General features: G+C 38.6%; 1 protein-coding gene across 4 annotated transcripts in view; it reads right to left on the reverse strand.

The window, feature by feature from the left end:
• The window catches only part of PSD3 (pleckstrin and Sec7 domain containing 3), a 521,794-nt gene that overhangs the window by 76,497 nt on the left and 428,911 nt on the right, over nucleotides 1-16,386 (reverse strand). For all 4 annotated transcript variants that reach the window (XM_033104950.1, XM_033104953.1, XM_033104951.1 and 1 more), the window contains one exon: nucleotides 3,272-3,465. In XM_033104950.1, coding sequence (XP_032960841.1) covers nucleotides 3,272-3,465 — 194 coding nt within the window. The remainder of the gene's footprint in view (nucleotides 1-3,271; nucleotides 3,466-16,386) is intronic.

Below are 16,386 nucleotides of genomic sequence, written 5' to 3' on the forward strand. Positions count from 1 at the left end.
ATATTAACATTAGACAAAGTAGACTTCAAAATGAAGGAATATGACAAGGAATGAGAAAAGTCATTTCATGACAAAGGGATTTCATCAAGTGGATATAACATGCATAGCTGGCAGGAATGCAACATGGTATAACTACTTTGGAAAATGGTATAGCTAGTTTGGACTTTTCTTATAAACATATACTTAGCATGCACCCCAGCAATTCCTTACTCCTAGGTAATTTCTGAAATCATACACACATGCAAAGACTTGTGTGTGACTGTCCCAAGCATATTTATTTGTAACAGCCAAAAAATGGAAACCCCCAAATATCCAGCAGGTGAAGGTGTAGAATCTGTGTCATAGCCAAACAATGGAATGAATATACTACTCAGCAATAAAAGAGACAAACTACAAATTCACACAGCACTTAACAATATGGATGAATTTGCAAGTAACACTACTATGTGAAAGAAGTCAGCACAAAACAATATATGTAATTACTGTAATTCTAGAAAAGGTAAAAGTATAGTGCCCAAGGACAAATAAGTGGATGCCATGGGCTGGGAGTAAAAGAGGAAAAATTAACTGGAAAATACAATGGAACTTTTTCAGGTAATGGAAATGTTGTGGGGTTCTCCTAAAGAACTTGGAAATCTTAATTGTGATAGTGGTTATACAACGGCATACATTTTTCAAAATTCAAACTGTATACTTCAAGTTGGTAAGTTTTGGTGTAGGTCAATTATCACTAGAAATTATGCACTTTCCTGTATCGGAAAAGGTGAATTATCTGTCCACACTAAAGTGATTTGAAAAACCATGGAAAGTTGGAATGAGAGTATCCAGGAAGAACCTGAGGAATTAAAGGCAGCTGAAACTGCAAGACTCCTCCCAAAACCCCTCTCAAAGGCAGAGGTGAAAAAGCCCCCAGTGATAAAGCAACAGGCAGGAAGGAAACGTAGAGACTGGGGTCCAATTAGCCCCGGATGACTTGATTTTTTCCCTTCTATTTTTGTGTTCTGAGCCAGGAGCAGAAACAGAGATCGAAGCAGAGGCACATAACAGGCAGAACTTCCTACTTGCTGAAAAAGACAAAAGCCTCGTAATACTTGAAACTGTCCTAATTAACCAGAAGTTCTCAGAGGTAGCTAAGACTATAAGAAGGACTTTTATTGGCAGGAACACCTCCAGCCTGGTACAAGAGATCTCTGAGGGCTCACCTGCTATGCAACTCCCAAGTTTTGGACCTATGTTCGTATGCAGTGGGCTAAGGGTACAGATCTTCCAGCAGGGGAATTCTCTCCAATAACCCTGGCAGGGGGGCCCAGGAAAACATGGACAAAGAAAATTTAATCAATAGGCTGAATCCGGGGAATGTTGGAATAAGTTAACCAAGTGTGTCAATCGTTGCTAGGGAAGTGAATCCAAGAAAAGATGCTCAAGTGGGTTAACTCTTATCCTAGTCCAGCAGGATGTTGCAACATTCACTGAATCAGGGATAGCTGTTTTGCTTCCTTTTTTTTTTTGCCTTTTCTTGAACTGGCATTTTAAACTACAGTTATTCTGGGTGTCTTCTGCCTCTAGTACTTCATGTGAAGTGTGTCATATATTTCTGTCTATTTCATTTAGCCTACAGAGCGAGCCTACATCCCCACCTGAGGAGAATGGACACCAACTGGCAAATTTTAGCATTGGAGATGGGAGCCACAGCTAGACACGGCATGTGGGGCAGAGATGAGAATATCTGTGGTTATAAATGAAAGACTGTACTATGTTTGGCAAAAGCATCGTTTAAACTCAATGTGTGGAGAAAGGGTATGTGTGCATGCTGGGAACAAAGAGATGAATGTCTATTGCTTTGTCCACCAAGAATTCCCTTTCTCTGAGAACTGTATCTTATTCCTTCTTGAGGGAACTTTCCTCTTGACATTGCAACCCAGTGGGGGCTGTCAATCACAGTATTCTATTCCCTCAGTCACACAAATCTGAGTCCCGCCCCAGAATATACTAACGTGGAAGTCTGGGATGGACAAGAATCATTTTTGGTGACAAAACTGAGCATATGCTCTATAGTGCTGCTAATAATCATATATCCAGGCATGTACGTGAATTGTTTTAAAGAAAAAAGCCGACATGCAAAAATAATGCCGAGACAGTAAATGGAGAAAGGATCCTGGTGACTAGCCTTCATCTTCAGCTGGGTCCTTGCCCTTTTCCCTAAGCCACTTGAACTCACTGTCCCTTGCAACTACAAGAGTGCTGACACAATGCTGTCAGGGAAAGTTGAGCAGTGAGGTAGGTGGGTGCATAGGATGCCCAGGAAATGTTGTGGGGTTCTCCTAAAGAACTTGGAAACCTTGAGAAACTTGCTCAGCATCGTTGAGTCACTGACAAAGTCACTTGATTATAATGTTTCTCTTCGCTGTGGTCTGACAGAGCACGTGAACGCATTGAGGAAAAGTACCCAGCCGTAGATGGAAACTGTGGTACTTACTGTCCATCCCAGCACGGCATGTTTGTGTGTGCAGGTGGGTAGGGACACCCTAGGGTACAGCCTACTGATGTTAGCATACATACCAGCTTATCTTAGTCTGCTCAACTACATCAAGATGCTATTTCACTCTCTGCAAAGATTATTCTAAACATGGAAACATACTCCATTCCTTTCAAACTTCAAACATTATTATCTGTCAGTAGATAATCATGTCTCATACTTCTCAGAGCTGTCAGATGGGACTCCTTCAATTGCCCAATACGAATTATACTGTGTTTGCCTACGTTGCACCTGTCCATCTTCCACAAAGGCCAATTCTTCCACATGTGCTTGGATCTCATTCTTTCCATCCGTTTTGTCTCTGCAACTTTACACTATTGATTATTCTATGTGTTATAAGTTCAACCTCTCCCTTACCACAAGAAATGTAAACACCATGAAGACAGAGACCTTGTCTGTCCATTCACTACTATATTTTTGATGCCTAGCACATAGTAGGTACTCAAAATTATTTGTTGAAAGCAAGAATAAACCAATGAATAAAAAGTTGGAAATGAATACTCAGTAAGAAATCTTCCATTTCTGAAGTTCTGTAATCTAATGTGGAAAAGATAGGTGCCATGGTGGATTTCTTGAGTTAGGATTAGAGGCTTTGTCAAACTTTAACACTACTTCTCTAGAGCAACATGATATATATTTTTTTCATCCTTGACTTTACTTCAGATAAACTGACATTAAATTTTGAGCCTAAAGATGAAGTAAATGAAATAGAAAATAACAATAAATGATGCTTACTCTTCTTTCCGTCCATATCTGCATGAATTTTCCGAGCCAAGAATCCACTTTTGTACACAGCAGCATTGGGGTCATGAGGAATGTCTAAGAATGGGTTGGTGGTACTCCCAATACGACTGAGCGTCTTTGGATGTGTTCCATTAGACTTTTCATCAGTACCTTCTGATGGAGATTTTTTTTTCTCTTCATCATCTCTAAAGGGAGGGGAAAAAAACACAAAAATTGAGCACCTACCATAATATTCAATAAACAGAGTTACTTGGAGTATTAAGCTATCGTGTTTTCCAATGTTCTAGCAGCATGATAACAGCCATGACAATAACAGCTATCATTTACTAAATGTCTCCTATGTGCCATGATCATGACAATCTTATAAGACTGCCATCAGTAGCCTATATTCAGATAAAGAAACAGATTCACAGTTTAAATAAATACTAAAGGTTACAGACCTAGTAATTAACGGAAGAGACAGTGAGGATGTGATTGCAAAATCTCTAAAGCCTCTCCTCTTTCCACCTACTACAGTGCCTTCATGTTTGTCTTCTCTTAAACGAGTGGGAGTTCTTTGGCAGAGATCGTGATTTTGACTTTTGATTTTTGATTTCTGCATCGTCTATCATAGTGCCAAGCATATAGAATACAACACATAATTATAGGTTAAGTCCAATGAACGGTGTTGGACTCTATCTGCCAAATAACCAGGTTAATCTCTAATATCAAAACCCAAGGCAATGGTACCAAACGGTTAGGATGGCAGTGCCATACATAGTGCTTTGGCATCGACTTTCCCAACTGCCATAAAAGTGTGGGACATCCTATCAGCCACTGAGAAAGCCCTGAACTGAAAAGCCCCTTTCCTGAGTCTCTCTTCATTCAAGCATTGTGATGCTTGAGACTGTAATGTACATTAAGTATAAGGAGGCAGAAAATGGATGGTTATATTCCGTTAATAAAGAGTAGGGAAGAGCAGAAGAAAGATAATAAGCTCGGATGTACTGCTAGAAAACATAGCACCATAACAACAGCATTTGTCTTAGCTCCTGTTAACTTCCTGAATTACCTCTGGTTTCATTATTAAACTTTGATTATTAAATATTTTTATTAACATTTCAAGCAAAATAACAAAATATATTTAAAATAAATCACAAAAATAACTACCATCAAAAGTGTTTATTTGGTGATCAGAGAAAAAGTTTTTTTTTTCCTCCGTTGGTACTTGATAATTGTGAGGTATACGAAAATAACACTGGACTCTTAGACATCTGTATTTTGCTTTTACTTTTATTTTAAGATGATTTTAGATTTACAAAAATAGCATATAGGGTTCCCATATGCCCATCATCCAGTTTCCCCGAATGTTAACCATCTTATATAACTATAGCAAAAATTTCAAAACAAAGAAGTTGACAGTACAAAATGATGACTTAAACTTCAGATTTTACCAGTTATTTCTTCCTTCCTTCCTTCCTTCCTTCCTTCCTCCTCCTCCCTCCCTCCCTCCCTCCCTCCCTCCCTCCCTCCCTCCCTCCCTCCCTCCCTCCCTCCCTCCCTCCCTCCCTCCCTCCCTCCCTCCCTCCCTCCCTCCCTCCCTCCCTCCCTCCCTCCCTCCCTCCCTCCCTCCCTCCTTCCTTCCTTCCTCCTTTCCTTTCCTTCTTTCCTGTTCTGGGATCCTATCCATGATCTCACAGCATATTTAGCTGTCATGTCTTCTCCACTCAGTGACAGTTTCTCAGTCTTTCCTTGTACTTTATGAGACACTTTGAAGAGTACTGCTCAATCATTTTGTGGAATAGCCCCAATTTAGGTTTGTTTGATGTTTTCTCATGATTAGACTGAGGTAACACTTTTTTTGGCAAGGATACCAGAGATGACGTGCCTTTCTCAGCGCATTAGATCAGGGGGCACATGTTTTATTAATCGTGATATTAACCTTGATCACTTGGTTAAGGTGGCGTCTTACAAGTTTCTATACTGTCAAGTTACCATTTTCCTTTGAAATGATTTGGGAGAGATATTTTATGACTGAAAATATCCTCTTTCTCCTTCAACTTCTGACCACAAATTTTAGCATTCATCAGTGGATCTTGCCTATGCTAATTATTATTGTGGTGATCTAATGATGATTTTTTATTTCCCACATTTCTTCTAACATTACTAATTGGAATTTTTCTGCAAGTATGGATATTTTAATTTTTCTTTGGGTTATAATCAAAAAGTATCATTTAATATGTTGCTCAAATTTTTCCAGCTTTGGCCATTGGAAGTTCTATCAAGTAAGCTGGCCACATGTGGCTTTTGAGAAGTTAAAATGTGGATAGTCCAAATTGAGATGTGCAATAAATGAAAAAATATATACCAGATTTCAAAAGACTTACTGTGTTTCCCGGAAAATAAAACCTAGCTGGGCAATTAGCTCTAATGCGTCTTTTGGAGCATAAATTAATATAAGACCCAGTATTATATTATATAATATTATATTGTATTATATAAGACCTAGTCTTATTTTACTATAATTTTTGCTCCAAAAGACGCATTAGAGCTGATTGTTTGGCTAGGTCTTATTTTCGGGGAAACACGGTAGTACAAAAAAATGGAAAATATTTCAATAATTTTTATACTGATTATGTATTGAAATGATAATATTCTGGATACACTGGGTTAAATTAAAAAATACATTATAAAATTAATTTCCCGTTTCTTTTTACTTTTATGACATGGCTATTAAAAAGTTTTAAATTACATATGCAGCATATATTATTTCTTTTAAACAGGGTTGTTATTAGGAAGGTTTGTGTAGTCTATAGCATTTGAATATTGAAACCAAAAGTCAATAATAGGACAACAACAATTGGAGAAATGTTCAATACAGTATGGCTCAGTAAAATCCTGACAATAAGTGAGGGTTGAAAATACTCAATCTCGCAAAACAAGTATTCCTCATATTGTGAAGGTTAATGAAATGACCTTGTCAAGCTCTGATGGTAAAAATCTAACTGGACAGAGATGCAGGTTGGCACAATCTGGTGGTGGTTGTCCTTTGTTATACATGGGTGTGTGCTGGCGAGGACTTCCAGGATGGAGGCCATATCAGTAATGAAACCGTGAGGACCCTCCTCCCTGGAAGCCGTTTCCCCTTTACCCCCGCAGTGAACTCCTTTCCTTTACTCCTCCTCTTCTTTCCACATCTGCCCAGTCCCCAGGAAGAACTTGCGTCAGGTTCCATTTGAGACATAGAACTGGCAGAGAATAGGAAAACCAATCACCTTATACCTGGCTTCATGTTACTCCTGATTTTATCATTGCAGGATTTTATTGTTTTTATAGATATCATAAATGCCAGTGCCTCCCCACAGGGAGGTTATTTCCACTGTATATAGAAGCAGATATAAATTAATACAGTATTCGGATAAAAATAATTCTCCACATAAAGTTGACTCAGTTCTATAGAAAACAGCCCCATAACCAGGACTTTCCTTGTACCCGGAACCTTGGAGGCATTTTCAGAATGACAAAACAAAGGATTCTGTAAAAGTAAAATATAGAAGACACAAGAGGGCTCTCTGTCTTAAATGTGACAAGAATGACTCATATATGAATATTTTATACATTTAAAACGACTCTTGATAATTTCCTGCTGAGATTCCAGACATCTTAACACCTTCCAACCTACAAAATCCCCCCAGACATTCCTCACACCAATCTGTTCTCTGTGTATGATTCACTGGGTGGTCTACGCCTCCTACTTCCTGATGCTGTTCATTCTGAGAATGACAACAGCTCTAGTGCTGAGTGTGGACAACCTTTCTACTTCTCCATTCTTTCTAAAGGGCAACTGTAAATCCTACATTCTGCCTTACTCATGACAGGTGCTTTTCTTTTTAAACAAACAAATTAGATAAGGAATCATACAAATCCACTGGAGTCTCACATTTCACTGAAGTTCCACAAAGAATGGAAAACAACTGCTTCCTAAAATTTACAAAAGCTGAATATTGTTACATTGACCAGCCACTAAGCACATTTTGAAATACCCCCACTTGGCTAGTCGCATTATAGTGGGGTTCAGTTCTACCAAAGTTGTTAAGGCAGCACCAAAATCGAAAATTAAGTTACCTTGAAGGGCCTCTGTTATGTGGAATTTCAATACTGAAAATAAACTGGTGGGTTTTTGTAGGGGTGGAGAGGGGGGCGGAATAACAGTTAAAAAGAAAAAAACATTTTCCAGAGCAGAACTATTGAACTATTATTCAAATTGAGAAATCATCACTAAGAATGTGATATTGGGGTGGGACAATAAGGATATGTTCTAGTTCGCCAGGTACAGAAATGAAGACGGCACTTGCAGCATTTGCATTTATATGTGCCTTTCCTTTATTTAAAAAAAAAAATTTAAATTGAGGGATCTTGGGGAACAGTGTGTTTCTCCAGCTTCAAGTCGTCCTTCAATCTAGTTGTGGAGGGCGCAGCTCAGCTCCAAGTGCAGTCGCAGTTTTCAATCTTTAGTTGCAGGGGGTGCAGCCCACCACCCTATGCAGGAATTGAACTGGCAACCTTGTAGTCGAGAGCTCTAACCAACTCAGCCATCCAGGCTTTATTTCTTAATTGTAATAAAATACTTAACATAAATTTTATCACTTTAACCAGTTTTAAATGGTACAGTTCTGTGGCATTAAGTTACATTCACATTGTTGTGAAACCAAGACTACCATCCATCTCCAGAATTTATCATCATCCCAAACTGAAATTCTATACCCATTAAATAACTTCTCATTCCCTGCTCCTCTAACCAGTGGCAATCACCATCCCACTTTGTCTCTATGAATTTAACTACTCTAGGTAACTCATTTAAGTGGAATCATACAGTATTTGTCTGTGACTGGCTCATTTCACTTAGCATAATATCCTAAAGGTTTATCCATGTTGTAGCATGTGGCAGAATTTCCTTCCTTTTTCAGGATGAATAATATTCCATTGTATATATAATTATACCATTTTGTTTATCCAGTCATCCATCAAGGGATACTTGGGTTGCCACCAGCTTTTGGCTACTGTGAATAATGTTGCTATGAAAATGGGTGTACAAATATCTCTTTAAGTCCTTGTTTTCAATTCTTTTGGGGATACACCCAGAAGTGGAATTGCTGTAACGTATGGTAATTAAGAACATTTTTGAGGAACCACCATATTGCTGTCCATCATGGCTGCACCCGTTTACATTCCTACTGACAGCGCACAGGGTTCCTTTCTCCACATGCTTGTTAACACTTATTTTCTGCTGTTTTGATAGTAGCCATCCTAATGGGTACAAGATAGTATCTCACTGTGGTTTTGATTTGCATTTCCTTAATGATTACTGATATCAAGCATCTTTTCACATACCTGTTGGCCTTTTGTATATCTTCTGGGGAAAAATGTCTATTCAGGTCTTCTGCCCATTTTTAAATTGGATTATAGTCATGTACCGCTTCACAACAGGGGTAGTTCTGAGGGACTGGGCACTATACTCAGCAGCAGGTGGAGCTATGGATTAGCTTCCCTGCCCTGGTGGGGCAGCAGGACGAGACCCAGGGTCTACATGGTTCATTGTCTGGGGTCCTGAATCAGGCAAGAGTGTGCACGGAATATCCTGGTCAGATGCAGCCAGCAGCTTTGCTCTGCAGACAGGGAAAGCCATGGACTGTGCTCCCTGTTCAAGGGCTACTATAAGCAGGCTGTTGGGCTATGCAGCTTCTTGTGTGCTCTGGTAAGGTTCCCTGGTTGGGTGGGCTGAAGACTTTATTTAGCAGTAAGTGGGGCTACAAATCAGTCTCCCTGCCCGGGTGCAGGGAGAGAAACAGCTACAAGGCTACTAACGTTCTTTGCAGTCTTGACTCAAGCCATTGGTTCCCCACGTTCTCTGGCTGAACAGGGCCACAGGCTTTGCTCTGGAGCAATTAGTTCTGCTCTCTCACCTTTGCGCTGGAGAGTTGCTGGGTTACGTAGCTTCCAGGTGTTCTCACCAGCCCTTCTTGTCAAATGTGGTGGTGATGGTGGTGGAGCTCGAGCTAGGCAGTGGGTGGATCTATGACTCAGGCTCCTACCTGGGCCAGATTTGGAAGGTCTACTTCAGGAAATTCCCCCTCACCCCACAACAAGTTTCCAGATTGGGAGGGGCCAGGAACCACAATCTGCAGTAGAAGGGGCAGTGAATTAACTCCCCTGCCTGGGTTTGGCAGGGGAACCCTCCACGCTGAGAAATGGCTTTGCTCTGAACAGTTGCTGAATTATGCAGCTTTCAGGTGATCTTCCTAGCTCTTCCTGTCAGGTGGGGCTTGGAGCCAGCTCTGCAATGGGTGGGGCTATAACTCAGCTCTTCTGCCTGGGTGTGGGCACACCAGGCTCAAGAACCAACAGAACTCCTCATTTAGGGACCCAAATTAGGCAGACCTGCACCCTGCCAAATTCCCTGGTCAGACTGAACCACCGACTTGGTTCTGCAGATGAGCAAAGCCACTGGTTGGGGCGAATACCTGGGCTCTGCAGTTAGGAACTTGGTCTGCCAAGATCTGCTTGTTGGTTATTAGAAGCCCCTCCCCTTCCCCACCTCAATCAGGTCCCCAGTGGTTGAGTCCCACAGATTCTCCTGTGATCCCCAAGGGGAATCACAGAGTAGGGGCTCCCACAAAGCAACCCACAATGCTAGTGGGCTGGATGTCACCCTGAGCTCTCTTCCCATTGGAGGAACTATAGGCTTAAGGGAGACCTCTCAGCACGGTGCTGAGCAGGCCTGAGCGAGCTGCAGTGCAGCCAGCCTGGAGCCATTTCTCTGACCCTTCTAATGCTGTTTATCTTGGTCTCTGTGGTGCACAGGGGTGCTTCAGCCTCACTTCCAAGTTCCAGAATTCTCTCAGTGGTGTTGTCCATGAACAGTTGTTACCTGTTCTTCTTGTGAGGAGGAGTGAAGTCAAGAACGACCTATGTCGCCATCTTGATATCTCTCCTTTACTTTTGAAGGATAGTTTCACAGGATACAGAATTTTAGGTTGGTGAGTTTTTTCTCTCACCACTTTCAATATCTCACCATACTCTCTTCTTACAAGCATGGTTTTTAAGAAGTCGAATATAATTCTCATCTGTATTCCTCTATAGGTAAGGTGTTTTCTGGCTTCTTTCAAGATTTTTTCTTTTCTTTGATTTCTTGATTTCTTGCAGTTTGTATATAATATGCCTAGGTGTAGTTTTTTTCTTTTTACACACGTGTAGTTTTTATCCTACTTGGTGTTCTCTGAGTTTTATGGATCTGTGGTTTGGTGTAGGAGATTAACTTGAGGCAAATTCTCAGTCATTGTTGCTTCAAATATGTCCTTTGTTCCTTTCTCTCTTTCTTCTCTTTCTGGTATTCTCATTATACTCGTACGTATGTTACACCTTTTGTAGTTGTCCCACAGTTCTTGGGTATTCCATTCTTCCCCTCCACCCAGTGTTTTTCTCTTTGCTTTTCCATTTTTCAAGTTTCTATTGACATATTCTTAAGCTCAGAGATTCTCTTCTCAGATGTGTCCAGTATTACTAATGAGCCCATAAAAAACATTCTTCACTTCGGTTACACTGTTTTTGATCTCTAGCATTTCTTTTTTGATTCTTATAATTTCAATTTGTCTGCTTACATTGCCCATCTGTTCTTTCCTGCTGTCTGCTGTGTTCATTAGAGTCCTTAGCATATCAATTATAGCCGTTTTAAATTCCTGGTCTGGTAATTCCAAATCCCTGCTACATATGAGTCTGGTTCTGATGTTTGCTCTGTCTCTCCAAACTATGTTTATAACGTTTTAGTATGCCTTGTAATGTTCTCTTGATAGTCAGAGACAATGTACTGGGTAGAAGAAACTGCTAGTGTAAACAGGCCTACAGTAATGTGATGGTAAGGTGGGGGGAAGGGACACATTTTATAGTTCTGTGACATGGTCTTTAGTGAGCGGTGCCTCTGAACTGTAAACTTCACATGAACTTCTCAGTCCCTTACCAACATCAAGCAGAATATTCCCTTTTGCCTTACCGTGTAATAAACCCAGAGGGTTGGGCTTTCTTCTAGCTCCTTTAATTCTGGTTTCTCAGTCCATATTCAAGTTATGTGGGCCGAGCTCAGTAAGCTTGGCAGTAACTCAGATCTCCATTGTATTCTCCAATCTAACTTTCCTAGGGTGCCTTGCATTTTGGGCTATAGAACAGATACTTGACTTCATTTGACTCACTACGCTGTGTACAGACTCCTCTAGCCAGAACATTCGAGATAGGAGCGGGGGTATGCATCAGATATTAAACGTCATCTCAAATCTCCAATCATTACCATGAACATCATCATAACTTAATTTCTTATTCTCACAACCACCCTGAAAAGGTAGATGTTACCATCTCAATGAAAAACCAAGGTTCAGACAGGTGAACCTCTCATAGGCAGTACCCACGGTAAGTGGTTAACTAACAGACCTCCTCGGACTGTTTATAAGCTGTGGTAAATTAGAAGCACGATTTATCTTTATGGAGTGACAGTAATGGATTGTGGTGATTGTCATGCAACTCTAAATTTACAAAAAACCTAGAAATTGGACACCTAAACGGGTGAATTAAAAAAATGAACAGTGGTTGAGTGTAGGTACAGTATAGTAAGTTAAAAGTATCATCTCAATATTGTGATCAGATAATGGTTGGAAAATAAAGTGAAGAATAAACTTCTTAAAAACTTTGCTCACTTGTCATGGGATTTTTATTATATCACATCATATTATGGCACAAAGCAAATGAGTTTAAAATGGATCTGTCTTTGTCACTTACCAAAAATAAAAAGGCACGTAGTTAAATTTAAAAATTTTGATGAAAACAGGAAATACATTTTACTTTCTAAAAATACCTTATTCGAACACAAGCATCTTAACTGTAAAAAAAGAATATTTTTATTAAAAATGTCAAGCTCTGTCATTAGTCCTTTATCACCAAGGGGAATGCTGCCAGATGCAAGGAAGAAATGGGCCAGTACCTTGGCTTTCTGAAATAAAGGATCTGACTGTATGTGTAATGATTGTAACGCGCTTGCCAAACTAAAAAAAATTTAACTGTAGATGTTAAGGTGGTTTAAAAAAAAATGTTGTTGGGAATATACGGGGGTCAAACCAGATGTCAGATGTTTCCAAAAGATCTACTAGGACATTTTTTTTAATGGGCAACCAAAAATAACTTCCTTCAGTATTATTGATCTGCTTAAATTTATCTCACCTCTGAAAATGTATGTATGTATGTATGTATGTATGTATGTATGTATATCACAATGTACACATACAAAACACTCAATGAAATCCAAACAACTATTGTCTAAAATACTCAAGGCACTATAGTAACCACTGCATGCATATCATACTTCATTTAGAAATGTTTGTTACATTTTCTTCTTGTGTCATTCTTTAACAAAAGTTGAAGGCTTAGCAATTGATAAGATACAAAATTCTAAATCATCAGCATATTAGGGGAAAAAACACTTTTCTCATAGCCCAATCTCCATAATTCATTGCACCTCAGTGATTCTAAAATTGCTTTGGGACAAGTAGGCTACTAACATTATAAGCACATTCCATCTGTTCACCAACTTGTCTGCTCTGTATATTCTGAAGTTAAACATAATGTGAAGCAAAGATAACAATATTTGTAAATTATATCACTTTCATCATCATCTTTATGGATATTAAAACTGTTATAACAATTAGATCCTTAAAAATTCCAAGTATCCATCTCAATCTCAGCTTTGAGATGCTACTTACACGGAAAGCAGAACTTTTTTTTTTTTTAACTTGCCCTTTGAAAGCTAAGAATTGGATAGCAAATTTTTTTCCAGTTTCCTATATACTTGAGTTCAGTATCATTGAGATGGCTGAGGAACACAGGTACTTAGAGATTAAATGTTAAGTGTGAGCTATGATTCAGATCCTTAATAAAATTACATTTCATAGAACTATGTGAGGTAATATTCCCCAATTCTAAACCCTTAAATCTTTCTTCATTTAAACACCAAAATTTGGGAGATTGGTCCACATTCAATATCAGGTTTAACTAACAAACTTTTAAGAGATATCAATTTTTTAGCTCAAAATCTTCCTCAAGTTAATGATCTTTTTTTTCATAACCATGGCATTTCTCTGTTTCTTTTCTTTCCTTGTCTAACATTCAATGCATTTTCACTGAATTTATAAAAAGAGTACTCAAACAAATAATATCCTCTATACACCTACTATCTACATTTAGATTTACTCTTACTTAATATTCATATAGATTGTCTTCTAAATTTGTGAATTCCATCTAATATTAACATTAGAATTATTATTTTACCAAGAGTACAGTATGATGTAGTATATTCTCCATGTTAGAAATGGAAGGATAATCTAACAGATAGCAATAATGGTGGGAATGTTAAATCCTATTCTAGTCTAGTATTTCAAGGAAGCACAATGCATATCAAAAATTGCTTAATAGTATGAGCAACCCAAATAGAAAATTGTGTTTTATTCTTTCTTTATAGTCAAATATCTCACACAGTTTTATTGATTTTCCAAGGTTAGTTTTCTCTTCAGCTATAACTCCTAATGCCGACTCTACCTCTTTCCCCACACACTCAAATGTTTCTTTGTACACATTTACTATATTAGCTCTATGTACAACCATTATTCAACCTAGAGCAGCAACTTTTCTTAAGTCTTAGTTTTCTCACTACCGGTAGTAATTTTCATCAGCTTACCGGTAGCTATTTGGAAGTTTAAAACGAGATTACTTTGGGACTTCTTAGGTCAAAGTACCACATAAATGTCTTGATCCAAAATAACTTGTTTGAATAAGAAAGTTTTCATTTCTCTATATCTATATCTACATCTATATCTACTAAGAAACACTATTATGGTTAATGATTCCATGTATCTAGATTCACTAGGGCATTGGGATAATAAAGTTATTTAACAGAATAACCCACTGTAAAAATGAATTCCCATGATTTATCTTTTCTTATTACCACAGGGTAAAAAATATTTTAAAATATGACAAAGAAGCACCCTTTTATATAGGAAACAAATTCAAATCTAAAAGGTATAGATAGGGAATTTCAATTTTTGTTCCTGGAGGATTCTAATGTTGGCAAATAAAAAAATCAGGGACAATTATAACAAAAGAGAAAATGATAAAGAAAACCTAAATGTAAAACAATAACTTACACTCATAAGCTACAGGTGGCTCATCTATATCAGTCTAAGTTAAAAGACAAACTCTCTTGAGTGGAAATCAAACGATCTTTTGAGATGGCCATTTCCAAAAGAGCAACAATTGAGACTACATTTTAATTGATAAATATTATGACCTAAAATGAGAATTAACACTGAGTTAAGTAATATATGAAAAGGGCCCAAGTAATGAAATTGTAAGAGAGTCCTAGAAGGGTTCTTTTCTTGGAAAAAGACTTTTTTTCAGAGACTATATAGCAAAGAGACTTTTGGAAGCCGTTGTTAATTTCAGATCCTGACCCTCAGATTGGATAAAGAATTAAAGTGCCATACGAAAGAACAATAGTTATTGCATTGTCTTTATCCATCATTCTCCAACAATACACGAAGATGTAAACACAGGTCCACACACACACACTCACAGGCAGCATTGCACATCATGGTACAGAAGAGGAAGGAAATCTTTGATGAGTTTTCGCTACTTTCTAGTATCTGCCAATAAATAGGCAGCACTGGTTTCCTGACAAGACCAGCCATAACTAAAGTTCACAACAACAATAACAACAACAAAACAACATAAAGAAGTCAAACAATGAACTGTTGTCATTTAAAACCATACTGTTTAAAACTCAAGACTTTCATAGCACATGATCTGAAAGAGCAAGATCCTACTGTGCCGCCGCCTCACCTAATTAGCCAGGACAATTGGATATGTGAGGACAGACAGGAAACAATTTAGTGGAGAGGCAAAGAAGATAAAGATTTTAAACTGCTCCCACAAAATGAGTTCTAGGGTAATATAAAATAGCAAAGATTATTCCGCGATGCAAGGTTTTAAAAATGCTTATTCAGAGTTAGCGAGAACAACTGTGCAGGATGGTTAGCAAAGACCATGCTGCTGCCACCCAGAGATTGAGGGAAGTGGAGGGGAGGGAACCCAGAAGTACATTATTTAGATCTAGTTTTACTGTGTCTTAATTCAAGTGAAGCTGGATACATAACATTTTTAAAAACCAGGGTAAGGAAGATTTCTTGCAATTCTTAACTGCTGTTGTACAATAATAGCAATAAACAAGAGAAGACCACTAATTTTCCTAATGAATAATACTGCATTAATTTCATTTTCCATTTTCTGTTAATTGGTGTAGTCTCTGAAGATCCTTATGAAGCTAAATTTTAAACAATTCTAACATAAGTTATAAGCTCCTGTATCCACTTCAACTCACCGCACCCCATTCGATGCCAGAGATTTCCAGGAAACTGCCTAGTACAAGGTAGTTCAACAAATAGATGCTTTATGAATAATGAACAACTGAGCAAAGGGACTGGGGAAGAAATCGTAATTGTTCTGTATGAGGGAGCTGAGACCTTCCACAAGGCAATTTGGCTAACTGCACTCTTCACTCGAATTTTTATGTTTCCATCTTTGCACAGTCCCCCCTCCTGCTCCACCTACTGGCATGTTGTGTTCTCATTAGGCAGAGAACGTGTCTTTTTCCTATTTGTATCTAGGGCACAGCACCCGGCTAGGCACAGAAGCAGCTGCCTAAAGATCATTTGTGGAATAGATAAATAATCATCCTAGCTACCTAACTTGTCTGGGGGAAGAATACTAGTAATTCTAGGAGTATTTAATGAGAGTAAAAATTTAATATAAGACTCTTATTTGCACTGTATCAAAAGCTGGCATAGAAACATTCCGACAGGATTGCTGCCGAGCAAAGACTTTATGAGTATGTGGCTACAGAGAAGTGAGGCTGCTTGGTGTTGCCATGGGGAGCCAGGGAACCTGGGAAAACAAATCCTTACTTTGCCGCTACACTAACTGTGACATTGGATCTGTGAATGAACGCTTCTTGACTTCATTTTCTTTATGTGAGAAAA

Source organism: Rhinolophus ferrumequinum, chromosome 4 (assembly GCF_004115265.2).
Source record: "Rhinolophus ferrumequinum isolate MPI-CBG mRhiFer1 chromosome 4, mRhiFer1_v1.p, whole genome shotgun sequence".
Classification (NCBI taxonomy): domain Eukaryota; kingdom Metazoa; phylum Chordata; class Mammalia; order Chiroptera; family Rhinolophidae; genus Rhinolophus; species Rhinolophus ferrumequinum.